Here is a 27821-nt window from a genome sequence, read left to right as displayed (position 1 = left end):
GTAAATAAAACTGTGAAACTGCCAATAACATGTGCAATAAGATTTAATAAATGTGAACAATGTGTTATTCAAGGTTGTCATGTATATATGGGGAAGCTGGATTCTGCTAGTAAAGAGGATTCTTCTCCCTGCATGTAGAAAATGAGGATACAACAGAGCCAAACACAGCAGGGACATTTATTAGGGATGAACGAAGGGGCATCATGTTAGCTTGAATGGCTGAGACGTTCACCATGCAACAACGTCTCTGAATGGCTTCCAGCTAGAGGCTTTTATTGCACTTCATCCCCCTCTTCTCTCCCCTCATTTCCTGTCTGTAGCTGTACTTTCAGTTGTATCATAAAGGCAAAAATGGCAACATAAGAAGATGAAACCAGGTAAAAGAAAGATAAAGGATCCATCCATCCTTCTTCCGCGGACAAAAGATCAAAATGATTTATTTAGTCTACTTTGTCTTTGTTAGGAACATGACAATCTTGCAGATTTGCTCTTTAAGTCTGACTTTTCACCCACATTCTGGAAAATCCTTTCACATGTGATTAAAGGTCCACCATGCAACTTTTAGAGGCCTATATACAGGCAGATGGAGAGCTGTGATACAAGGAATAGCAGTTTGCAGGAGCTTACATTTTAGAACTTTAGATGTACTTTGAAGCCGCATCTTTATATTTGTATCGTAAACATTCGAGCAAATTTCTGAGTGCAGACAACAAAAACAGCCCATTTCATGGAGAAACTAAAATTGCTACTGAAAAAAGTTGTGTAGGATTCCTTTGACTGAGCATTTACCTTTACCTGTTGACAGGAAATGAGAAATCCTACAGCTGCTTCCTATTAGCTGTTTCCCGCAAAGAACATGAAACTTTTAGTCTCAGGAACTCATTTTAAAGGAAGTGAAAGGTTCCCTCAGCCTGTTAGTGTTGTCAGAGTTCCCACCACAGTCTAAAGATAGCGAGGATTAGCAGAATTAGTCCGCTGACACACAGGAAGTGACTGACGCTTTTTCTCATTTTTGCTTAATGACACGATACTTAGTCGCTGGTCCATCTGTGCTATGTTTTCTTGTTGATGTGCTGAAGAACAAATGGTGATAATAGACATGTACAAATGTGAACGTATCTGTGGTGTGCAGAAATGTTAACTGCCAAGATTTTTATCCTGGCGACTGGGCTGCCAAAGTTCTTGTTCTTCTGGAAAGTATTACCACCTGAGCAGGGATGTGGTGTAGGTCTAAAATATTGTCCCCATAACTTCATTCAGACTGTGGTTTCCACCGAAGGTTCCTCCAAAGGTTCTTCGTCCCTGGAAGAAGCTCCTACAGCGGGAATGAGCCGATTGAGGAATGTAAATAAGGGTGCCTAGAGAAAAAGAAGAAAGCTATGTTAGGAAAATGAAACTATAAGACAGTATGTAGATTTTGAATGTTTTCAGATAAAATGCACAGCAACAAAAAGATTTTAAAGCTGAGTTTGTGGCAAAAGGCGCGTCTGCTACAAGCTCAAAGAGGAGCTCTCCTTGCTGAATTTACTGCAGAAGACATTCACTCTACTGGGCTTTTATTCACCATAACAAAGACCTATTCTCAGCACTCTAATATTAATCAACTCATCAGTGCTGACGGAGGATTCTGGGGGAGCGATAGTGTTGGTCCTGCTATCTAACCTGAGTAATGCCTTCAATCACCAGGAGTCTATTTTTTGCTACTTTGCAATAAAACCCCGCTTCTCTGCTCGTTGAATTTAATTTGAGAGGATTGTGCCTTTAAAAATTCATTTGTGCTGAGTAGAAATGGAGCAGGTAGAGCAGTCTGAATGCTGTGGACGCGTGGATGCGATCAAACATTAAATATTGTATTTTCTTCACCGAGTTATTCTGCACTTGTGTGATAGCAGCCACGATGCAGAAGTGCAGGGGCATTAGGAGCGACGCCAACAACATACATCATGCACAGTTGTCAAAGCGCTGCTCATATTTCAGCATCCTGGCGCTGCATCTGCGGCCGGCCAGTTTATGATTGGCCCGTGCCCAACAGCATCCTTGTGTTGCAGTGTGCAGAGAAGGTTGCCGTCTCCCCTCGCTCTCTTTCCCTTCTCCCATACAAACTCGCGGCGCTCTGCAGCACGTCAACAAACTGCTAATTCATCAGTGTGCACAGCGTGGCAGCCGCATTAAGCGGCTCTGATTCCCTTCATAATTTAGGGGAGCGCCATAAAAGATGAGCAACTCCGAATGTTTTATGGGACACAGTGTACACAGCCCGACAACTTCAGCCTCATGCCAACACAGGCGAGGGCGAGCAATACACACAGCCTGATGCCATCTTTAATTTATCTTTCATAATTTTTAGATGTTTAGGTGGGAATCAAGAAAGAATGGAGCCAAATAAAATTAGATTAGAAGTTTTTTTGTTTCGTTCTGAATAACTTTTGTGATTTTTTTTTCCTCACTATGTAATTTCCGCTGACGAAAATATGTGGGAAACAGTCTGCCGGTGCTGCAGTGTGCATGAGCGATTCCACCACCCCCTGCTGTGCTCCTCTAATTTGGATGCTCCCACAACACCTCAGCACTAAAAATCTCGACCCATAATGGAAGATTTATCTCAGTGTGCCCTGGGAAACAGTTTTACATGACTGCGCTCTCAGAGTGAAGCCACAAATGGTTAACGGGACGTTTCTCAACGCTGGAGCATGTATGCCACTTCCTGCATGAATTTGAAGGATGTGTTCACCCAGAAAATGAAAAATGTGGTCATTATTTACTATCACCTCGGCTGATGGAAAGTCAGGTGAGGTTTCATAGTCCACAAAACATTTATGGAGCTTTACAGCAAAAAAACTGCAGCATTCTCCTAAACAACTGAGGTAGATGGGGACTTGTTTTGAAATGTATAAAAGCACCTGAATAAAACATCAGATGGTGCCATCCAGCTCGTCCAGTGAAATCCATGTCTATGGAAGCCCCAAAATCTCAAATTGTTTTGAAAAGATGTTATTTACAACCTTTGTAAAACAAGACTCTTGACTTTAGCTGCCAAACCTGGAGCCTTCAGAGACTTAAACGAGTTGTTTGGTTCGCATGTTAGCATGCTAACACTGTTAGCTCGTCTCTGTTTACTTCAGTTGTTTAAGAGAATGCTGAAGGGCTGTTTCACTGGGAAGCTCCAAGAACTTTTTGTGGATTGTGAAAATGTACTTTCCATCAACATGCTGACGGGGCCAAAAAGACTAAATTCTCAATTTTTGGTGAACTTTTGGGTGAACTCCTTTATTATAAAATTAAATAACACTTTTGTTGCCTTGAAGGCTAAACAGCAGAATGTGTCTAGAAGCTTCCTGAACGTCCTCCAATTTTTTTTATGCAAAGCACAAGCTATTAGAATTACCCCATTAGCAGAATTATTACATGCTCTGTGCTGCCAAAAATAGATGCATCTCAACAAACTCTTAATCCTCTTGAGTGGATTGTGACTCTTTCCAAATTCAACAGGTGGTCTTGTAAAAGATATCACTTCTACCCTGATCCGGTCTCTGCTGTGGCACTTATGCTGATTGTCTCAGCTCAGCTATAAATCCTCATGCGGGGTTCAGGAAACTGGTGGGTTTCTGTGTCCAATCGATTCATATGCAGTGTACTTTCACAGGAAGTAGACCAAAGCAATGGGATCCTTGATGTGGAGTTTCACTGATGTGAAATGTGATTTTGCACTTATCCATCACTCCAGGACCTGCATTTGTGGCCTCCTTTAAGAAAACAAAAACAACAAGGATATGAAAAGAGCAGAACTGACACAAAACAGAGCAGATTCAGATGGTGATTCAGCTGCTTCTGTTGAAATAAGTCAAAAAGCCGACAGATAAGACCTTGTTCCACTTGTTATTTCTCAGTAAGACATAAGAGGAGGTGCTCGGTTAAAAGGTTAATCTCTATGGATGACTGCCTTCATCCAGCACAGCGGCTGTGTTTGTCACTCTGTGAGCTTTGCCTCTCCTTTTGCTGCCTGTAATGGAAACCAGCAGGGGTCCAGCCTGGCTCAGTGGCAGCACTGGTGTTTTTCTAACGCTCTGTCACCCCAGCCATGATGAACAGAAGCAGGAGCAGCCCAGGGGGTAGCAGGAGGGAAAGGGGCAGCAAAAAACAGGAGAGCTAGCATACATCCACCTTCACCACATCAAAATTTGTTATACGATTAAAGGATACGTTTACCCGGAAGTGAATATCAAGTCATTATATACTCACCACCAAGCCGATGGAAAGTCAGGTGAGGTAAAACAGCATTCTCCTAAACAACTGAAGTAACAAGGGGCTTGTTTTAAGCGAAACATAAAATGGTTCCATACAGTTTGTGCGCCGTAATCCAAGTCTTTGGAAGCCCCACGACCAAATAGTTTTGAAAGACGTTATTTGCAAAGCCATGATCTTTCTAACAGTCTTAGCATGCTAACAGGGCTAGGGTGGAGCTATTCAATGTGTCTCAACTGTGATGTTAGCATGTTAGCCATGTTAGCATGCTAATGCTCTTAGCTTAGCAACTACAGTCAAGATTTTGGCTTCAAAAATGTTTCTTAAAAACTATCTTTTCAAAAACAAATGTGATATCTTGGATCTTGTTAGGACTTAGAGTTGCTGGAGTTCTTTTGAAATTATGTTATTCACACCCTTGACAAACAGTTGAGTGACATAAAATAGCTCCACTGTAGTCACGGTAGCGTGTTAGAACGGTTAGCTTAGCAGCGACAGTGAAGAGTGGCTTTAAAATAGGATGCAAATAAAGCATATTTTAAAACAATTAGGGATCTAAAGACTTGGTTGGAGCCATTTTCTAAAACATTTTTATTTATTTTTTCATTTTTGGTTGATTTTTACATTTTAAAACAAGTCCCCATCTATGTCAGTCGTTTAAGAGAGGGTTTTTTTGCTATGAAGCTCCAGAAATGTTTTGTGGACGACGAAACTTCACCTGACTTTCCATCAGCATGACTAGATAATATCTAAATTATCATTTTTGGGAGTGAGCTTATCCTTTAACATTGAGTGCTTGCTTTGTTTCTTTTTGTCAGCCCCTTGTAATTCTCGTATGTGGTGGTGATGGTGGAGGGATTTACAGCACTGGGAAAACAATGATGTGTAATTTTCTGCAACAACAAAAAAAAATGACAAGCTAAGAGCTGTGCTGTGTAGTTAGACGTGACAGCTCGCAGGACAAAAGCCTTAATGAGGATCTGTGAGTGTGGCTACTGGCCAGCCTGCATGCTCGGTTCGGAGCTCCTCCCACCTCCTTGTCTCTCCCCACGCTGCTGCTGCTGCCGCCGCTGCTGCAGAGGACTCCTCCTGCTCACTGCTCCACCTCTGCACAGTGCAACAGCAGCAGCAGGAGCAGCAGCCGAAACCAGCCTCTTGGGTCATTAACCTGTCGCATGTTGGATACGTGAACACGGACGGATATCTGCTTCTGTCGGAACCAGAGCCGCAGTAAAACAACAACAGCTGTGTTTGTTGAATATTTCGTGTCATTTAAAAAAAATAATAATTCTGGGGGGAGCTTTTGTGGCGCCAGGGGAAGAGAAAGTCCGAGCAGGTAAGCAGTCAGTCAGTAATTGATAACCTTGGCTACTTTAACGTGTCACACTGTGAATATGTAGCCTTTAAGTCAAGTTGTCACATTTCCTGTGTGTGTGTGTGTGTGTGTTGTATGAACGCAGGTAGGGTTGCCAGTTCTGTCAGTGTACGGAGGGATAAACGCGTTTTTTCGTTCTTGCCACAATAACCTACCGTGAAGCAGCACAAGTGTTCAGCCAGATATTTCCATTTATCACGTCTTAAAAATATATATATATTTAAAAAACCGAGGCACGTGGGGTGTGTACAGGCTGCAGTCGACTGTGTTCCACGAGCTGCCTGTGAGGGATCAAACGGAGCCGCTCCAGGTGGAAGTTCTCAGATGATTTGTCGCGAAGTTCACAAGTTTTTGGCGGAAATCGCTTCCGAGTCTATCAAAAGAAAAAAAAAAAACAGGTTGTACCCCCCCTCCCCTCCGCACTCACACACACACACACACACACACACACACACACACACACACCCCTGAATGAATGGGCAGTGTGTGTGTGTGTGTGTGTGTGTGTGTGTGTGTGTGAGAGAGGCAGCCGTGACAAATGTTTCTCGTAAAAGAATTTGTATTCAAAGTGGGTTGACTACAGACTGACCCGGTTATCAGACCGTTATGTCTCATTATTTTGATTATGAATGGACCGGACCGGACTGTTATTCTGTGGTCAGCTCATTCATTTTACTGGTGGTGTAGCGGTTCAGTACAGCAGGCTGATGCAGTGAGCTCTGTTAGAATAATGTTAACCATCACCATCAGATGACCCGTGGTGTGTTCAGGGGTCCCTCTGCTTGCTGCTGCTGCTGCTGCAGGAGGAGGAGGATTCAGACAAAGTGTAGTATTACCAGCTGTTGAGTTTTGTTAATAAGCCTGTTTAAACTGTTCTGCAGCCTGGCTTCATTCTCAGGTGTATTACAGGCTGTCAAAGCAAATGCCAGTGTTTGCGTTTTCAATGGGGGGAATCCAACGATTAGGTTTTCGGGATTTAATGTCCCCGAGTCCCTTGTGTTGGAATTTATAACAGATCCGAAATGTGTTGTGTGTTTTGGGACATCTAGTGGTCAGCCGGCTGTGTGATGTGCAGTGTATGTGGATACTACTCAAAATGAGTCAGGGATATGCGATAAAAGTCAAATTAAATGTGTTGCATTATTTTGTCGACCGGTGAAACACTAGATATTCCTGACTAATTTTGAGTTGTGTGTATCGGACAGATAAATTATCAGCCTGGTAATGTGATTTTCTGATATTGGTTTTTCAGCTGATAATGAAATGATAACTGACAAATAGAGCAATGATATGAAACCAAGTTGTTTTCATTGACTTCACTAGAGCTTGACTGAAATATATTATTTGGCTGATAGTAATGGCTGATATTGGCCCATCACGACTATATCAGTGTCAGCCCATGTGTTGCCTGATGTGTATATGTAAGCTGTCTGGGATAAGTAATAATTCTCATTAGAGCTATGGTGAATTAAATCATCCATCTTCACTCACTACATCCGAGCCTTTCTCGCCCTAAGGTGTGTGTAAACAACAGGTTGGCAGCTAATTCCACATCAGATCAACATCCATCTTCAAGTCGTTTTTTCCTATCGCTCGATTTCTAACATGTGCGAGAGATATTTCCCCTAGTCTGTGTTTTATATTGACAGCAGGGCGGTTATGCCCTGTGTTTGTGTGTTTTGACAAGTGAGAAATATTGGACCTTGAGCTTGAGAAGGTGTGGGGAATGTAGACAGCGGGGTCTATCTCTGTTCAAACAAGCCGGACTCTCTCTGGACTCTCTCTCGAAAATACAGAATATGATTTCAGATGAACTTCGCACACGTCAGCTTCTGTTGTTAGGAATGTAGAACAACAGAGACAAAAGTGTCCCTGTCAGTTTGGCTTTAGCTCACAACACATACCGTGACAGTCCTCTGTCTGTTTTTGCGTTGTTATTGCCCACTTGTCCCGTAAAGGCCCCCCCCCCCCCCCCCCCGCGCCAGACATGTTCTTGACTGGCAGTCAGTAGTGTGTCCTCTGAAGCAGCAGGCCGGGTCACCTAATGATGTGTGCGCCTCCAATCAGTCATCGCTTCATATGACTCATGCACAATGCTATAAGATGTTAGGCAAGGCTCTGTTTCCTCTGTTGTCGCAAGTACGCTTAAACAAACAGTGAACTAGTGGGTGCTTTCCTGCCCAAACTGAGTCAGACAGAACAAAGAAAAAATGTAAACATGCATTATCTCTATTAACAGGAAGACTCCTCATTCTTATAGGATTAGTAGATTGCAAGGTTGTTTAAGCTGGAGGCATGAATTCAACAAGCCTCAGGCATTCCTTTTACTTTATTCTGATATTTTTCATCAGTAGAGATGTCTTGGAGAAGAATCAATAATATAACCGTAATATTTAGGCAGTTGTTCCCCCTGCTTCTTCTGTTTCTTTCCTGTATAATGAGTCTAGATAGTGGGCTAATGCTGCTCTGTGACATCCCATCACCTTGTTGAGAGGCAATTAAAGTTGTGTAAAGAACATAAAGAGGGACACCCAGATGCAAGGCAACAAATGATCTCTGTGAAATGGTGTTGATCCTCTCACTGTCAGGCCAGTTAAACAGGACACACACGGGGAGAGGAAGGAGGTGTATGTGTGTGTTTGGGTTTGTTTTTGAGAAAAGGAGGACACACACATGTGGAGTGGGAGGTTTGTGAGTGTGTGTGTGTGTGTGTGTGTGTGTGTGTGTGTGTGTGTGTGTGTGTGTATGGAAGGGGGAAGGGAGGTTGTCGCGGGTGTGAGATTCACCCTGGTGAGACTTGCGCCTTTAGACATTCCTGGCATTCCGACCTCCAGGATGCTTGAGGCTCCTCCGTCTTCTTCTAGCATGTCGGGGGCTGCAGAATGACTCCGGAGGGCTTTTATGTTGTGAGGCTCACACCGGCAGGCCCTTTGGTTGAACAGAAACCACATACCCTCTAATTTAGGAGGCCATGGGAACAAGTAGCACAGCAGACAGCAGGTCGTCTTAAGTTACATCCGTGGATGACAGTTAAATCCTAAAGGAGGTCCTCAATGAGCTTAGGCACACTTGTCAGCCTGGACTCACTCATCACTTTCTTAACACGTTCAAGTTGTGGGTGTTTCAACTTCAAAATAATAGAGATGCACCAATGGAACTTTTTCTCCCCAATACCTCAACTCACTGTGTCCAATATTTCCATGATTAACCGATTGATTGATTGATTGATTGATTGATTGGTCTATAAAAAGTTTGTTAAAATTGTGAAAAATCTCGAGTTGCAATGATTAAACGATTATTTGTCAACTATTACACACACCGCCAACTATTATGATGAGGGATGAATCAGTTTGAGGTTTTTTTGTTTTAAGATAAACGGGGGACAAAATTCTCTGATTCCGGTTTCCTAAATATGAATTTTCTTGTTTCTTTACTTCTCTATGACATTAAACTGAATATCTTTTGGTTTGTTGTCAAAACAGGACCTTTGAGGAGATTATCTTGGTCCTAGGAAACATTGATTTATTCAATATTTATTCATCATTTTCTGACATTTGATAGGTCTAACAATTTATCGATTACTCAAGACAAAATAATCTGCAGTGAAAACAATTGTTAGTTGTTGATGGGCTGTCCTTTTAAAAGAGTTGGATGTTCTGAAAACTGTAAAAACGCTGCTATTTGTTCAGGGTGGATGAAGAAATTAGACTTAAATGTGATCTTATGTAATGCAAACCCCTTGGAAGACTCGTGGGATTATGATACAACCTATGGGCAAAAACATCCTGACCCTTCTAATAATGATTCTCCTTCTTCTTTATCTCTCCTCTACATATAACACCTTGTGATCAACATCTTGTGACGGGCCAGCCATGAGTGTTCATCCTGTATCTGCCAGATCACTCAACAGCCACTTCTGACCAACCCCAATTTAGCAAACCAAAGATGTCAGCGTGCAGCGACTTTGCAGAACACGTGTGGAAACCCGGCTCTTGTAAGAACTGCTTCCACCCGCTTAGTGCGCACCACAAGACTGTCGGCGGCTCGGGTGGCAGCGTGCCAGCCGCTTGTTTGAAGAATAGCCTGGGAGGTGATGAAGAGTCTGGAGTAACAGTCCCTTCGCCCTACAGCAAACCGACCATCGCCGTCAAACCCACTATGATGAGCCTTGACACCAACGAGTCGATGACTGATGTCAACATGAACATAGAGCAGGTGAGTCTCTTTGCTGCAGCTAACCTTAGAGTGTATTACTGTCCCAAATGATCGGCTCATTAAATGTTTTCTCATTTTCACGTGACAGGAGAACACAAAGAGCCCAGTTGAGCGTTTGGGCCTGAAGAAACTCTTGGACCTGTCGTCACTGTACATTGACAGCAACGGCTGTAACAAGGCTCATAGAGAGGCGGTTCTCCAGAGTCCTGAAACCAAGATGGACTACAACAACTGTTTCTCTCTAGCTTCCTTATCCCCAAACATCCTGCCTAAAGACTCCATGATCATCAGTAATATCTTCGTCACCCAGGAGGAGGGTAGAGGTTCTCAGAGCTTGAAGAAGAATGCCAATGGAGACACTTGCAGGCAGCAGAATACGACCCCCACAAAAACCAAGAGCACTTATAACGGAATTGGTGTAACAACAAGGGAAAACTGTCAGGATTCCCATCAGGCATCTGTGGATATACCCTTTTCTGTGGATATTGTCCCCTCCAGTACTCCCACCGTTCATAGCAATGGAACCAGCAGTGGGACTACTGTTACAAAAACATCCAGCACTTCCCCCACCACAACCCTAAGCGTGGACACGACTAGCCACAATCCCCCACCATCCGTCCACTCTCCTCCCGTCCTGTCCAAGCAGACCAGCCTGTCAGACTCCTCTTGTTCTTATCGTAGTAGCACAGATTCTCTCCCTGGGGCAGAGGGGTCGGGAGGAAAACAAGTAAGGTCAGGAAGCCCCCGAAGCCCACCAGCTCCAAACTCTCCCAATGGACAACAAGACTCAGAACCAATTTATGCAGAGAGCACCAAGAAGAAGCGCAGGCCGCAAGGAAATGGGGTACAATCCAATCCCGAGTCCCCAAACCAGACTAAGAACTCGCCAACTGAGCCTGAGCTTTCGGGAGAGACTCAACGGGCCACAATCACGATAATGGCCGCTCACACGGAGGAGAACAACAGGACTTTCTACCTGAGCAGTCCGGACTCAGCCATCAGCACTCATTGCCACTTCAGCCCCACAGCACGTAAAGACCCCAGCAGCCCGGCCTTCCGCTGGCCCAGTCCCAGCCATAGTGCACCTTCGTTGGTCACTGAAGTCAACCACGCCCCAACCCTCCACCCCAAGCCTCAGTCCAGCCCACCCATTCCCCCGAAAAGGACCAGCCGTTCCCCCAAACTGGGCACCTCTAGCCTCTCACCATCCATGTCATCTCCAGTTCCTCTTACTGATCTGCCCAGACTTGGCACCTCCAGCCTCTCACCATCCATCTCATCTCCCGTCCCTCTGCCTGAACTGCCCATGCTTTTCCTCATTTCTGCTAGAGAGGGCCACTTCAAGGTCCCTACAGAGAACCACACCTCGGCAGCATCCGACCGCTGGCACAAGCCCCACCACCACAGTTCAGGCTGGAACTGCCGCATCGAGGAAGAAGAGGAAGAGGATGAGAGAGAGCGGAAAGAGGGGGAGAAGAAGAAACTGGCCACAAACCAGGGGACAACCTCATGGGCGACAGGCCTGGTCAATGGTGCCGCTGTCTGGAAGGAGGCCAGGGACGGCAAGGCCCACAGCAGCCCCCCTCCGATGACAGAGCCAGGCACGGCCCCCCCTACAGCCCCTAACAATGGTGCCTGTCAGGGGGAGAGTGAGGGTACCGCTGCAGAGGAGGAGGGCAAGCAGAACGGGAGCATGCCGGCCAGGCAACCGTTGCATGGCAGCTCATCAGAGCTGCTGGCAGCTGGGAAGGGAGCTGCCAACAATGAACCCAATCCACCACCTCCCCCACCTAAGAAACTGCACAGGTAAGACGAACAAAGAACTTTTTGTTTGGCATCTACACAATTTTTAACCCTATGATAGGACAGAATCAGCATAGGACCATATATGATGGATGTCATAGATTACTGAGGAATCTTTTTTAAGTTTATCATGTTGTCCTTTTTTTATTTTAATTTTTAATTAAAGGGCGAGTTTGTTAACTTAAAAGTAATTGGACCAGACTTGGCAAGCAGCAAATCATTATCATCTATTGTCCCTGGGCAGGTAAACAGTGAAATGTCAGGGTAAGGGTTAGCGGAAGTTTAAGGTCATAACATTGCTTACTCAGTCTTATTAATGATAAATCCTCAAGATGTTATTCAGGTTTACAGCATGAAGCAATAAAAAATGAGCAGTTCTTAAAGCTGTGACCATCACATAACAAGAATTTTCTCCAGATAACGAACCATATTTTTTAGCTTCATCTGTGAGGATGGAAGTAAAGTTTTCTATATTTTATGCCTTCTTGTTTTAATTTGTTTAGTGCAGCTGAGATGATCTGGTGATGCAGAATCTTTAACAAATTACCTTAAAAACCTATAAATGTATGATTATACTCTTTATGCCAAAGCACATAAGATACAGCAGCTATCTCGAGGAAGCCTTGGTCTTAAATATTGTTTTCCATAAGGCAGCTGTATGAAATAAAAAGTCTAATAGAGGTTTAATTACACACTAGCACACTATACACTCACTGTAAGATGAATGCTATGCATTTATCAAACTTGAGCTGCCCATTATAGCAAACATTTGCGTGCCTGTCCTTGAGTCACTACCTGAGTCTTGCATTAGAATTAATGGGACTATAATTCAGCCACAAGACTGCAGTTTCATTATATTCCATAATTTAACACTTACAACATGCACTTAGTCTAAATGCATAAATGCCTTCTGCACTCTAATGGGAGGGTAAATCTATTTATAGAATTGCTTATGGGATACATTGCCTGTGACTGTACATGTATCTTACTGCAGTCATCTGTGTGAATCTTACTGTGCCTTCTCCTTTCATAGCATCATTATTCAGCCTTGAATCAGCCTCCATTCTAGCGCCTTGTGATCATTCAAACTGTCCGGCCATATTCCTCAATGCACGCCTTGTTCTATTCACACCAGTAATGTGACTTTTTCAATTCTAATTAACACACTAAATGGGTCTGTTAAATAGTCCCCCTGCTGTGTCACGTTGCTGTAACTTTGTTTTGGCTGCAGCACAATGCAGAACTGTAAAAAAAAAAAAAAAAAAAAAAGGACTTGTTCCATTGATATTGTCATACAGGGACAAAGATGTCATTAGCTTTGGGCAAAAAATGTCATATTTGTGCTGTTGGAATGATTTTGCTCACGTGTTGCTTATTTTAAGGCTTTGTAATTGTACAGTTTTCCATCACTCTCAGCATATGCAGAATCATTCTCAAGGCTTGGATTGTTGTGACCTAGCAGCTCGTAGCCATTTATTATCTGTAACATTTGCACCCGTGCTTAAACCTGAGTCTGCATGAGGCTAAGAATACACTCCGCTGTCTGAGTCAGCTCCCCAAAGCAGAGAAGAGACCTTGTGTGTCGCAGTTATTAGAGCATCAAATGATCTCCTCAAAATAAACTTAGCATTGTCTCCGGCGGCACAGTGAGGTGCAACTTCCTCAAAAGAAACAGATGTTCTCCCATCTTGAGCTGCTAGAGTCAGCAAAAAGCTGAGTGGGAATGTTTTTACAGTCTGAAACACAGATTGCTGATCACATTTCAAGGGCCCGTTATGTTTGCGGTAATTCTAGTAAGGACACATCTCTCCTGTTATGACATTGCCGACATTCTGGGCTGATAAAAATACACCTTGTTGAGACACATGTGGGAACACGCCTCGAGTCAGCCAGAGACAGTTGCGGTTATCTGGTGCTCCAAGTTTATGAGCGGGTTTAGTGTGTTTTTAATCAACAAGTGTCCCTGGTCACCAGACATGCACTGGATGGAAACTCAATGGCAAAGTGCCAAAGTGAATCTAAGTCTTGTCTGCAGAGCAACTGAAACTTAACATTATTATTTTCATTATCGATTAATTTGCCAGTTGTTTTCTGGATCGATCAGTTGGTCTATATTGTCTGTAAAGAGTGAAAATAAGTATCATGATGTCTTTAAATATCTTGTTTTGTCAGTTTAAATCCCAAAGATAGATAGTTTAGTGGGATACAAAACTGTAAAAATCTCAACGTTTGAGAGACTGAAATCTACCAGTTGATTAGTTTGAGATTATTATTCTGTCAATACACTAATCGTTGCAGTTCTCCAAAACTCCTTGAAGAGATCGATTTCTAACATAAAACGCAATGTGGCATTAATGGACAGATATGTGAACATGCACCCTGTGAAGCAGCTTTTTGATGTGCTGAATCATTTAAAAGCAACAGATGGTTAAAAAATCTGCCTCCCGGAGCCTTTGATCACTGCTGAAAACACCAAATTTTCCTCTTTTATTCCTCGTAACACATCAACCTACATCATGTGGTAGGTCAGCACAAGGTGTGTGTGTGTGTGTGTGTGTGTGTGTCAGTGTGTGTGTTTGGGACTGTGCACTCTTTAACTGGGTAGGCGTGTCAGTTGAGTGAAGGCTGCCAAAGGCGGGGGCTTTGGTGAACATATTGTTGCCCCCGGCAACTCCCAAACTGTCCCCAGTCTGGCAGTCGGTAGCCACCAATAGAAGCAGAATTTATAGATCAGCCACGTGGATTTAAGTCCACAGAGTTAGACGTGGGTCTGAATTGCCTTTTGCTCTGTAAACTATCGTTCCAAGACGCGCCGCCCCTCCCTCCACAGATCCATCCTGGTCCTCTCTGTGCAGCAGAGCAGATAGCATCTTGTTGCTGCCTGACGCTGCTCTAAAGTGAACCACCAGGTCAATGAGTGATGCTATATATGAGATATGGGTGCTTATATTTTGTGCATCTGCAGAGAGAGACTTTAAATACACGTATGACTCGTGTGGAGCCAGGCTTGTGTTACTACACATGGCGGGGCTTTAGAGAGCCACAGGTCTGATCCAGGGGGCATTTTGCGCCCGCCAGCCCGACAAGGACCTCTGCCTCTCCAGCATGAGGTAGGAACCAGATGGCATCTTTTTTCACGTGTGTCCTCAGTATCATTAAGGCTCGTGAATGGGATATGGTGATGTTCTTGTTGACGCAGGAAAGTTTGAGTGTGTGTCAAGAAGATCATAATAAAGCACAGAGCCTTCGGAGGATAGAACAGGCCTCTGCTTGTTTTCACACCTCTGTCAGGAGCTCGGTCATCAAAATGCAGAAGTCGCTCTGAGTTGCACGGATGACGGGCGGCATGTGGTCAAAACCTCATTCTCAAAGCTCATTCTTTGTTTCCTCCCTCTTTCACACTGTGCCCCTTTATCTTCTTCTAATCTCTTCTAAAGCCTTTTCATCGAGATTTGGTGAGATTTTTCTTTTATTTGAGTCCATTCTGTTTGTGAGATTAAAAATGGTATTAAGGTGACGAAACGAGAAGTGAAATGACTTTATGTGATGTGGCGCAAACAAACGAAAGTGGGTTGTAATGAATAAGGGAGGGCTGACGGAGAATACGAGAAGAACAGAAGGCTGGAGCAGTTTGCCAAAGATAAGAGGGATTGGTGTCAAACATTAATGGATCTTTGTCTGTAAGACGTGGTTTATGCGGCTGTAAAGCCATGGTTACTATCCTGCAGTCGCTGGAAAGAAACAATGCATGCCATTCTTCTCTGAACTATGTTGTGACACACAAAGGTTGCACACCTACGATTTGAATATTCTCTCTCTTATCTTAAACTTCACATCGTGAGCTTTTTAAAGGCTGTGTTTGTTGCATGTCTGTTGTAGCAGATTGCGTTACATCGTACAGGTGTTCATGAGTCAGCCTGCCTTTCTGCCAGACTCCACCTCATTTTAACAAAACCCTGAATTATGTGTCAGCTTTAATGCGTTGGGTGTGATCCGATTTCAGTATTAGATTTCATCCTTCCTGATGTTTTACAAACGGCGCGACTTTTGAAAGCGAGTGTGTGCTTGTATGTGAGCAAGCCGACCAACATACAGTACTTTTAGAAGTCATGATTTGTGTATTTATAACAGAGAAGGCCCTAAATAAGTCTGGAAGTGAAACGGTTGTGTGAATCTGATCCACAACAACAACAACACTGCAGCTAAGCCAGGCTCTCATCTTACTCTGTCACACTGCTATCTGTAGCTAGTTAGCTGTAACCCCAGTCTGATCCCTTTTTACAAGCTCCACCAGCTCCTCTCACACAGCTTTATTAATACCACACACATGTCAGGGCGGCTTGTGTGTCAGAGGATCCGGTGCGTTGGTGGCGTGATTGTTTACATTCTAAGTCGTTGTCGGACTGATTGCGGGAGACAAATAACGGTTCATCAGGTTATCTAATGTAGACTTTTTTTGTTTTAGCAAAGGAAGAGATGATATCTTCGAGATAAGGAGACAAGTATTAATAGATGTTTAGGCTAAAACAGGGAATTCCAAGTGGAGAGATAAAATCCTGATGAATGGTGGTGTTTTGACAGAATGACGACATGAGATATAAAATATTGTGTTGTTTTTGGAAATTTGTGTTCAGCACAAGTCCTAATTTATTTTAAAACGGACAACATCCAGCCATAGATAACCACTGCTTGTGGTGCCAAAATGGATTGACTGCGATTTAACTATTTGAAATGGATTCAATCCTCTTTAAAGCAAAACATTTCAAAACATTTAATGGCATCAGCTTCTCAAACGTGGGGATTTGCTGCCAATAAACTGGATATTTTGGGGGTTTTAACTGTCGACAGACATTAGGAGATATCACCTTGAGCTCTTGGAAATTGTGGGATGCCTTTTTCACCTTTTTCAGAAATGTAATAGACCAACAATCAGCTTTATCATGAAATAGAGCCGAGGTGATTCATTAATCATGAAAATAATTGGCATATTAATGAGTAATTAATCAAAATAAATCGCCAGTTGCAGCCCTAATTTGATAGATTAAATAATTTAAGTAAAAATGTAAAACACTTTACGTTGCCAGCCACTCAAACGTTAGAATACGATGCCAATAAACTGAAAAGATTTTGTTTTGAGCTGCTATCTCGACAAAAATAGTAATTTGGAGACGTCACCTTCGGACATTTTTATAGACAATCAATTGATAATGAAAGAACTTGCTAATGAGGATGTCACAAGTATCGATACTTCAAAACCTAATCAATACTATATGTTTAAACCCATATGATAACTCCATTTTTATAGTATTGAAAGTACCAAAGCTGCACGCATATTGACAATATTACATAATTAATTAATTGTGGTATGTGACAGGTCTCGAGTATGATTTCCTTTTTTGTACCAGTTTAGTATTGATTCGAAGTTTAAAATTCTGCTTTCATCACAGCCGTGCTTGTTAGCTGAAACCCCCAAACGATAATATATCCTCACCACGGTCCTAATCAGAGTCAAGGTCTTTCTTGCGTGCCCTTGCTCAGAAGGCTCATTCATCCATGCACATCCTCCCACAGGACATCAGCACTGACGTTCTTTCACCGACGGAAAATCTCATGTTGTGGATACAAATCGGAGAGAGAGATCTGGAGTGAGACATGTACAGGCACACACACATAGCACATGGACTCATAATCCCTGCACCAATTACCATTTCTCCCTCTGCCTCAGCATTCCCACTGCCTTTCATCACTGCTCTTTTGTCTGTAAAACGATAGCGGATCCTTTAGCTAACTGCCCAGAGAGAATACCTCACCCTTTGTCTCCCTCCTGCGCTCCTCTCCTTTTCTCCTCCTCATCTGTTTGTTCCGCTGATTTATGGTGGAATTGAAGTCGGGGGGCTGCCAGATGAATGGATGGAGAGGAGTCATTTTGTGATAGAGGAGAGGAAAGAGAGATGAGGAGATGGGGCTGGACGCTGCTTCCCTGAGCCATTAGCAGGTATAATGAGACATGTGAGCGGCTGTCACTCAATCTAATTGGTCACCTTGATTAGTACGTCTCCTCGTGCACAGCTTTCATTGGAATTATAAGTGGCCATCACGATAGTCTGGCAACCCGAACGTGAGGAATGCAGAGCTTCTTTCTAGTAAATAAAAAAAATGAAATAATCTCGCAGCCTTTCTCTTACAAGACGAAAAGTGAATTCATAAGCAGCAAGACGCACCTTCGCTCAAATCAGCACACGACAGGGTTTTTTGCTGCTACAGCTTTTCGAGATATCTTTGTGGTCTTTCATGCCTTTTCATTTATAGCCCGTGGTGGAGAGATGACAGGAAACGAGGCGAGAGAGAGAGAGAAAGGAAATGACATGCAACAAAGGTCCCCAGCTGGATGCAAACAGAGAACTACTACCTTCACTACTTCTGCTCTGTTATGTTATGCTATGTAGTCTAAGCATGAAAACATAGGATTACAGTAAAACAAGAAGTAAACGCTTTATATCTCAACGGGAGATGTGTTTGTTGCTTCCTGCTTGTGGTCCCATTCAGCTCACTTTGAGGCAGATTAATGTGTAGTTAAATGAGAACTTCACAGATTAAGCATTTCTATATCACTCTGCGTCTCGTGATGGATGGTCTAAAAAAACAAAAAACAAAATGGTAGCAGCAGAATAAGAGATATCATCGCTTATTATTCAACATGTCCTTTTCCTTGTCAAAATCTGGCTCCTACATTACCCCCAATGCAACTTGACTTGAGGTTTAGAATCAGGGTTACTCCAACTTTTTAAAACCTGTAACAGCTTTGATGTGTAGCCCTGCGTTCACGTGCTCCTCAGATGGTCCCATTTCCCGTGTTGGAAAGTCGTCTTCCAACTTTGGTGTGTTTAGGAGCTTTTAAGTCTTAATGTGGACACTGCAAAGAAGATGCATTCAAACAACATGTTGATTGCTCTTTATATTATAAAGTGATTTTTGTCTCAGACTTGTTGCTACGCTAGTCAATTCCTTAAAACCAATTAAAAATTGCTTTACTTGTTATCAGGGTTGTTGATGATAAAATGAAATAAAGCTAATATGTTAAATTACATGTGAGCAAAAAAAGGGGGGGTAGGGTAGTCGGGGTTTATATCGTGATTATATATGTATCGGGGGGGGGTTTTTTTGGCCACGATAACATGTAATGAGAATGTAATTTCGTGACAGCACCTTCATTTTTGATAACTTGCCTGAGTTGTTGCTTCGACTTGAGGGAAATTTGTTATATTCCAACACGCACAAATGCACTACGAAATTGGAGTTTCAATTTTAAAGCCACTAATTCAAAGGAATATTGGGAAATGTCAGAAGATCCGATGTGCCTGTATCCTGTAAATGCTGCTTGTGGCCACAGTCTCACTATAAGTGTCGGATATGACAACTGATTAACTGTCTTAAAGAATATATTGACTCAGCAAAAAGCTGCTGTGTCTGTTAAACTCCTAACAAGCCATAAGAGGATTCTTTTATTGTTGTTTTTAGTCAGGCTGGTGTGTTGCAGTCATAAATCTACACCGAATCAAGAAGTGTTCCTCTCTAACGAGGAAGTAAAACCACTCATGACGGTACATGTTCGTCATTCGAATGAAAGGCGCTCTTTCAACCCGACTTGTTAGTAATACATATTGCAGATAAGAAGTCATGAAGGGGAAGTTGAGTGTTGAAAGAAAAAAATCTATTTCTGCTGAAAACCTGCAGACTACCTACCAGAGCGCACACACAAACTATGGCCTGAATGCGTGTTTGTTCATTCTTCTTCATACCGTCATATTCACTCACCTTATCTGTGTTGTTGTCTCCATTACAGAGTGTGCGGTAAGATGAGTGGCAGCAACATGGAGCTGGACCGCTGCAGCCAACAAGGGTCATTAGAGAGCTCCACTTCATCTCTGCGGGGCCTGGGCAGTGTCAGCCTACCCACCGCCTCCACTGACAACCTGACTGCTGACACTGGTAGGAACCATTCACACTCAGATTTCTGGCTGGTTTAAGGGGATTTATTTGCACATCTGAATGGGGCAGATCCATTCGGTCCATTAGAAAAACGCACAGAGAGCTGAAGGATCAGATCTGTCCGATACGGCTTGTAATAAAGGCAGGAGTTGGGATATTTCAGCAAGTGAGATACTTTTTCCACAGAAGTGGGACTGGGGATGATTTTGATGACATGTTTTTGCCTGCATGTTTGAGCCCGTTTACACCATCAGACAGCGTCACACAGGACGTCAGTTCACACCTACACATTAGAATTAGTTAGAGCTGCAAAGATGAATGGATTAGTTGACTATTTAATTAATCACCAACTTTTTTCATTGTCAAGTAAGTTTTTAAGAAAATGAAGCGAACATTTTCTGATTTGTGAATCAAGTTAGTACATCATCTTGGATTGTGGGCAACACTGATAGTTTTTTCTTTCATTCTTTTTAACCATTTTCAGACATTTTATAGACCAAATAACAAATTGATCAATTGAAAAAATACTCAAAAGATTGATCGACATTGAAAATACTCAAAAGATTGATCAACATTGAAAATAATAATTTTTACCAAGTTTACAAAGTTTCATCTAACTTAACAACTTGCAAAATTAAACACTTGTTTAAGGGAGTCTGGAGACAAATAAGTTGTTTTATTGGTTATCCTTTTACTGTGCTGTAAACATTTGCCAGGTTTACTGTCTGTAACATGTCGTCCTCTTTCATAAATGAAGTGTATACGGTGAAACAACGGCTGTTGAATGCTGTCAGTGGAGACACACTTTAGATGAGGAGAAGCTGACAAGCCAGGACAGCAAGGCAGTGGCAAACTTTTTACATAGAAAGGTGCAGCTGAATGTATTTCATTTGTCGTGCTGTTCAGAGGTGTTGCATCATGTTAACTACGAAGATGCACTTTGTCCAGAATGAAGAGGAAAGGGAGCTCTGCACAGTTTTATTGCAGCAGTCTGTCTGCTTATCTCCCCTCTTCCTCTTTCGCCGAGTTCTCATTTTCGTGACTGAATTCAAGATTTCTACACTCATCAAACCTGAGTGAGTGGCATGTGTCCTTGGTTGAAAAATTGCCATTCTTCACATTTCAGCTTATACCTCTGTGGCGCTTACACGCTTGTAATTGCTGTAACTTCCTGGGCAACGTTGTTTGAAGAGATAATTATGGACTCTGATAACGAGGGAAAAAGGGCTTGGCTACATCCTACAGAGTTTTCTTTACAGTCTTTTCCCCCCTCTGTGAAAGCAGTTATTGAAGACTGCACCGCACAATTATCCCAGTATCTGTCTGCTCTGGTGTAATGTCAAGTTCCAGCTCTAAGTCTTTAATTGACAAATGGATCATAATTGGGTGGAAGATGTTTTGAGTGTCAGCTCGAACTCTGGATTGTGGAAATTTCCAGCTCTTTTGAGGAAACAAGGTATGTGTTTGAACGAAGGCAGAGCGGTAGGCAGTGACAGACGGGGTGTAGTAAATAAATCACATTCACGGCTCTGAGGAGGAATATGTAAGGCGGTGAGTACAGTGTGGCTACAGGAAATTAACCTACAAGGACACTGAGGAACAGGAGATATATTGTGTGAATGCAGTGGCTGCTAGTGTCAGTCTTTATCTGTTTAGTGTCTGTTTTCCAAGTCGACGCCTGACAGTTAATTCTACTGAGGGAATAGTCTGGAAGATTTTCTGTTTTTGTTCAAGATCAATCCACTGTCTCATTTGTCTATTCAATAAAAAGCTACCACTGGTAAGCTTAGCATGATGTTAACTTTGCATAAAGACTGGAAAAGAGGGGAAACAGTTTGCCTGGCTCTGTCAAAAGGTAGCAAAATGCCTACTGACATCTCTGAAGCTCACTAATTAACACATTAAAACCTTTGGAATCAGCCATGCTAGCTTCTTTCTGTTTTCCATGCCTTTATGCTATGCTAAGCTAAGCGAATGTACCTGGCTGCCTGTTGTAGCGTCACATTGGGCATTTGCTCTCATTTTCTGTAATCAGTCGGCCCATCTCCTGATGCAATTGTTTTCTTTTCTTCTTAGGTTCTCGGGATGCTTCACGGATGTCTTGTTCCTCTCCGTTTCCCAGAAGTCCAGTGGCTTCGGCTCCAAGCTCTCCTCACCCGCCGTCCTTTAACAGCTTGATGAACCAGCCACCTCCTCTCCCGGTGAAAAAAATGGTCAACCGTACCGTGTCGGCTCCAGATGGCACCAATGGGAAACCCTTCGTCCGAGCCTACCCACGCCTCCCGTTCACTGGCTCAGAGAGCAACGTATGTCGACCTGGTGATGCCAGCTCCCGTTCTAGTTTACCGTCCAGCCCTGTTGACCCGCGACCCATTTTCTCTTCCAACGAGTCTCTGGAGCGTTGCCACGCTGTGCTAGGCCGATCCTCAAGGTCCCGGACACTGGACGAACCACTGAAGACTCACGGGCGTCTGGGCGTCCACTGCCGGAGCAGCGTCACCTGCTCCTCTTCCCCTCAACTCAGCGTGCCCTTCTCTGCCTCAGAACCAGGTCTCGCACCAAATCTGGGCTCCAGCATGCAGCTCCAGACCCTTCTGAGTAACATAGACAGTAGGGAGGGAGTTTACTCTAAACTGGGAGGCCTGTACGCCGAGTCTCTGCGGCGCCTGGCTCTTAAATGTGAGGATCACTTTACTCGCTCCCAGAAGAACCCACTTAGGTTTGAGGAGAGCAACTGGTCTCTGTTCAGGCTGACCTCCAACAAGCCGAGCTGCAACTCAGGAGATGCTGTGTACTACTCAGCTGCCTGTGCCTCAGACCCCAGCAACTCCTACGCTGTAAAGGTAATAAATACTAATACCCCTAAATACTGGGCCAAAACTGACAAGTATTTCACATAATAAATATGTTAAATATGTGTTTGTTATAACCACGTTCACCTCCCAGAACACCTTAAAGTTATAGTCCTTAATATTTCACTCAGTCCTGATTCATTGCCGATATGAGGATAACAAATGTTTCGTGAGCAGCCACTTTGTCAGAAATGCAACAAAAGAGCAGCTGTTCTATTTAGAGTTCAGCCAGACAAGCTCATTTGTTTGTATTAAGATCGCAGTCAATAGAAAAAGTCAATAGTTTTCGACTCAACTGCAGGTCACAAAGTTTAGTCATCTTGTAGAGAGTTGGAGGTGTGATGTGGCTTCTTCGTCTTGTACCATGACTCCCTGCAGTATTTAAAACTGATTGACTGTCAGAAAATCCCCAAAAATGATCATGTCTTCAAAAACCAGAGACAATCCAGGCACCCAAACAAGAAAAGTATCAAAAACGAGGAAGGAAATATTGAAAAGTTTCAGTGGCTAAATCCTTAAAAGGGCAACATGTTTCAACCATTAGGTCTTCATCAGGGCTCCAAATGTGACCTTGTCTCGTTCGATAAACATATTTTTGGATGAACAAATACAGTCAGCATGAACCCCGCTGACAGATGTATTGTTTCCTATGACTGCTTCACATTAAAAGTCAACATGCCATTTTGGCAGCTTCATTTTGAATGAGCAGCAATAATAATAATTCAGCTGGGAAGGCGTCCGAAAATTGAAGAGTAAACAGAGAGGTTGATATCAATGGGATCAAATTAAAACCGGTTATGTTACACACACATGCATCATCATCACGTTGGCGGACTCTAAAAAGGGAAAACTAATGTGTAAAGATTTAATTATGTAGATTTAAATTCACTGGGTGGCTACTGATGAAAAAATGCAGACCATAAAAAATATCACGTTTTTAAACTTTTAAATTTAACAGCGAGTGTTATTTGAATCTTATCATTATTTCATGGACCTTTGAACACACTGAGTGCAGAAGACAATAAGTGAGGGATTGTAAACTGCGTTCTATGTTCAGCTGCTGTGAAGAAGACGTGTTATTTTTTTTGGGTTTTTAAACGGAGGTTGTTGTCAAGAGAGCAACTCGCGGCTCACTCGTGATCATCTTTACTGCCGTTTAAGAAGCAATTTGCACAGTGGGTGCTGTAAATTGATCTCTTAAGCAGGGATTTGACAGTTTGAGGATAGAATGAGGAGATTAAAGTCGGGCGGTGGTCTTGTTTGTTCTTAGACTACAGATGGGACAGCCTCACGACAGAATAAACCTTCAGGGCATGTAGTGTAAACAACCAGGAAAGAAGGGCGGCGATTCAGTCTCGCTGACCTTTTGTCTTAAAGTCATTAGAGTCGTACAAAGCAGCGGCTGTTTGTACAGTAGGTGTTGTGTCACGATGTGGGTGCCCACAGTCTTGCTTAATATCTCTAGGCCCGATTAATCTTTACATTCCGGGAAGGATTTACAGTCAGACAAACCCCTGTTGTCAAGGCCACGCACACACACACACAACCCAACACACACAACGTAGTATGACACAAACTTTACAGGGTTGATATTCAGATGTAATACCAGTGTGCTGAAGTCCATGAATGTGGATTTTAGTCCTGGTAATCACACAGAAGAGATTATTTTTTATAAATCCAAGAACATGCTAGCAAATCTCTGATGTAAGATTTTATTCTGAGATTGTAGTAGTTTACTTAAACGTACTTAAAGGGGCACCATGTAGTGTTTGGAGAAGAAATTCAAATATTTACAATAATAGTGAGGTAATAATACCAACTCAGTAATATTTACTCTTTCCATAACTGAATAAACAAGCTGTTCCCAGAACACTGTTCGAAGCTAGAGAAGGTCATCGCCGAATATAAACAAAGTAAAACAGAATGGACTTGTGTTGTTCTTTTGAAGAGAGTTTCTTCATTTAATTTGTTTAGGCATAAAAGCAATCAGTGAATGAATTACAATTTCTTCCCCAAAACTACATAGTGCACCTCTAAACAGTTTGGCATCAGCAAGTCGACTAAAAGTTTAAAGACACTTTCTTTTAAAAAAGCTGTCCGTTGAGGATTTGGTTTAAATCTGCATCAAATACATTAATTTCACTTGAATGAGAGCAGGAACTGAATTGGCGCTGACCTTGAAACCTCACTAACAAGAATTCCTTTCTTATGTTTCTTGGCTCCGCTCCCTTCCCCGTCTGTGTGGAATTCCTCTTTCCCCCCCCCCCTCCCCCTTTTCATCCTCTCCTCCCACTGTCCTTTGTGTTTCTCCAGATCTGTAAGAGTCCATCCATAGAGGCGAAGCAGGGCCATCTCTACAGTCTGTCGGTGCAGCAGAGCATGCCTCCACACTTCAACCTCCAGCAGGACTGCGGCCACTTTCTCGCTTGTGTCCCTCAGAGCATGTTGCCGTCTGATGAGGTTTCTCTGCCCACCACACCTGCCTCGTCGCAGCCTCAGCCCTCCAAGTCTACGCCTGGCCAGCAGACAGAACGAGAGCGAGTGGTGGTCATCACCTCGGAGATCCCTCAGCAGACAGCGTCCGACTTCGTGCGGGAGTGGGGCGCGTTTCATAAAAGTCAGCCAGAGGTCTACGAGCGGCGTGTCTGTTTCCTACTTCTGCAGCTCTGCAATGGCCTGGAGCATTTGAAGGAGCACGGGGTCACGCACCGCGACCTCTGCCTCGAAAACCTGTTGTTGGTGCCCCACCTCCGCAGACCCTCCCAGTTCCCCCAACAGACCACCACTGACACCAGTAACGGTTCAAGTGGTATAGACATTCAGCGGCACCTTCCCCGCCTCCTTATCAGCAACTTTGCCAAGGCCAAGCGTCGCTCCTCCGAGGACGCGGCCTCAACCACTGTGGATCCTCGCATCAAACGTGACCACGCCAGGCTGGCGCCTGAGATTCTCTCAGCGGCCCAGTACCGCAAATTTGATGAATTCCAGACTGGCATCTTAATCTATGAGCTCCTCCATCAGCCCAACCCATTTGAGGTGAGTCCAGCTCTGAAGGAGCAGGACTACCGCTGTGAGGACTTGCCTCCAATCCCCTCCGTCTCCCTGTACTCAGCCGGCCTCCACAGGCTGGCCCAGCTGCTGCTCCAGCCCGACCCCATCAAACGCATCCACATCCAGGAGGCCAAACGCATTCTGCAGAGCCTCCTCTGGGGCCCGCGGAAGGACCTGATGGAGCAGCAGTGGGAGAGACACGGACAGGGGGGAGGCTTTGTCGGCGGATCCCGACACGAGGGCCTCCTCAACTGGCTGGATGTGAAACGAGCCCTGCTGATGATGAAGTTCGCCGAACGTTCGCTGGAGCCCGAGAGGAACGCGGAGCTGGAGGACTGGCTGTGCTGTCAGTACTTTTCCTCGGCTCACCCTCTGTCTCTCTGCCACACTGCTGAACTACTTTACTCGTTAAAGTGACGGCTCACTTTAGAGTTAAAAAATATGTGTGAGTGGAGCCAAAGTAACGCGCGAAAGTGTGTATGTGAAAGACCGATAGAGTCGAGACACTATGGATGGGTCCGGACAGTGAGATCCTTTCGGAGATACTGTGAACTTTACCCACCTGTTTGCGCTACTGCTACATGCATGAGAGCCACGCATCAAGCTAGCCGTCCACTGTCAGTATCCTGCTACCAACTGTCATCCTCGCAAAAGAAATAACCTGTGAGAATTCAGCTGTTTTAGATGTCCTTGTAACTCTCACAGACTAGAATCACTCCGTTGAAAAAAAAAAGGAAGAATATGGACAGTATTCATAATCCTATAATACACTTACCAAAGTTTCATGTTGACACTGTATTGTGTGTATTTATTAAATATTAATTAAGACATTTTACCCACTGAGAACAGGCTAATAATTCATAATCTTACTCTGTGTCAGCCAGCTTTGCAGAGAAAATGCTGTGTCCTATCTACGTCGATGTGCAGCTAACGTCCATTTGTCTGAAGAAAAGTAAGAGGTCACAAGCAGACTTACACTGTTGCACCATTTTTCTGTCATGTTTGTTTCATTGGCACATAGTGCTGTACTGTAAACTGTGTAAACAACATAAATTTAACATTTTAACCAAACAGAAAGTGTCAGAAAAATGACTATTTCTCAGTGAATACCAGTTGGAAAGAGCAGGGCAGGCCTCCCAAAGTCTGTCGTGTCACAATCTTTTTTAGACGGCATTGCATAATAAAGATTAATCATAAGCCATACTGTCTAACACAACTTGTGAGTAATTGGACCGGCAAAACAATTGGCAACGTTAGCGATTGCTTTTTTTCGCTGATGCCCACTTTTTCCTCATGCTTCCTTTCTACTACATATTTAAACGTTTTGACATTCGTCGCAGTGCCTTTTGTTCTTTGTATATGTTACAGTGACTCGGAAGCCAAATGTAAATATTGCCGATCATTCGTCCTTTTCGTGAAACTGGCCTTTCACAGAATGTTCTGGAAACGATTTTGTAAAGTAATTTGTAAGATGAGCCCGAGCAGGTCTTTAAAAGCCATGAATATGAGCAGCAGTTTTAAAATATTTATGATATCATTTGTTGTCCTGTAGTAGTCACTGGAAGTTCTCTGTTTATTTTCATATGTGGATTATCAAGTTGTTTGTTTTTTGGCACAGCAGCAGCTGGGCCTGTTTTTTTTGTTTGTTTGTTTTTTTCCTCCTGTGTCCCATGTAGGCTGCAGAGAAGATGTCAAGTTATGGGTATTTTATCTCCCACAAAGACTTTCCTAATAAGTCCAGAGTAGCAAGAATTTAACAGCCTGTGTTAAAGAAGAGAATTGAATTGAAGAGAAAAACAAAACGTGGTCAGAACTCACAACTAATACATGATTGATTTGAATTATTTTGTGTGTGCCTCACCTATTTGCATCTATCAATAAACTGTGCATATATTTTCTCACAGTATAATCTGGTGTTTTGATCTCTTATTTTTGGATGTGTCCCCTTTTTAAAAATCCCATATTATGGCCATTATTAGATTCTTACTTTAATTCTACTAGAAAATGTTAGAAATCTTTTTAAAAAAACCCCCACATTTTTCTGTCCGTTGCTGCAGCACCTCTATTCATCCTCTGTCTTCATAGTTGTGACATCACAATGTTACAGATGTCTGACAGCTTGTTTAAAGGCACAGTTTCTAAATACGATGCTTTATTCTGGATTGAGCGTTTTGATACTTTCACATTATTTTAATCATCGGTAATCTAACTTTCTACAATGTGATGCCTTTTTAAAAATGGGATATTACCAGCTCTGGCCCTAGCTTTTACTATATGCAAGGAATCAATCAATC

General features: G+C 43.2%; 1 protein-coding gene and 1 long non-coding RNA gene across 2 annotated transcripts; one reads left to right on the top strand and one right to left on the bottom strand.

The window, feature by feature from the left end:
* Positions 1-410: 410 nt before the first annotated feature.
* LOC115592859 (uncharacterized) lies at positions 411-5911 on the bottom strand. Its single transcript, XR_003986229.1, has 3 exons — positions 5773-5911; positions 3518-3743; positions 411-1358 (listed from the first exon to the last, which is right to left on the bottom strand). It is a non-coding gene; the product is annotated as an uncharacterized LOC115592859 (long non-coding RNA).
* On the top strand, positions 5251-27433 carry prag1 (PEAK1 related, kinase-activating pseudokinase 1). Its single transcript, XM_030436056.1, has 6 exons — positions 5251-5578; positions 9488-9832; positions 9921-11638; positions 19479-19624; positions 21701-22467; positions 24790-27433. The coding sequence occupies exons 2-6, from the start codon at positions 9563-9565 to the stop codon at positions 25942-25944; spliced, it is 4056 nt and encodes a 1351-aa protein (XP_030291916.1). The 5' UTR covers positions 5251-5578; positions 9488-9562; the 3' UTR covers positions 25945-27433.
* Positions 27434-27821: the final 388 nt, after the last annotated feature.

Source organism: Sparus aurata, chromosome 12, assembly GCF_900880675.1.
Source record: "Sparus aurata chromosome 12, fSpaAur1.1, whole genome shotgun sequence".
Taxonomy (NCBI): domain Eukaryota; kingdom Metazoa; phylum Chordata; class Actinopteri; order Spariformes; family Sparidae; genus Sparus; species Sparus aurata.
Note: the sequence above shows the minus strand (reverse complement) of the source record. Positions and strands in the feature narration are given on the sequence as shown.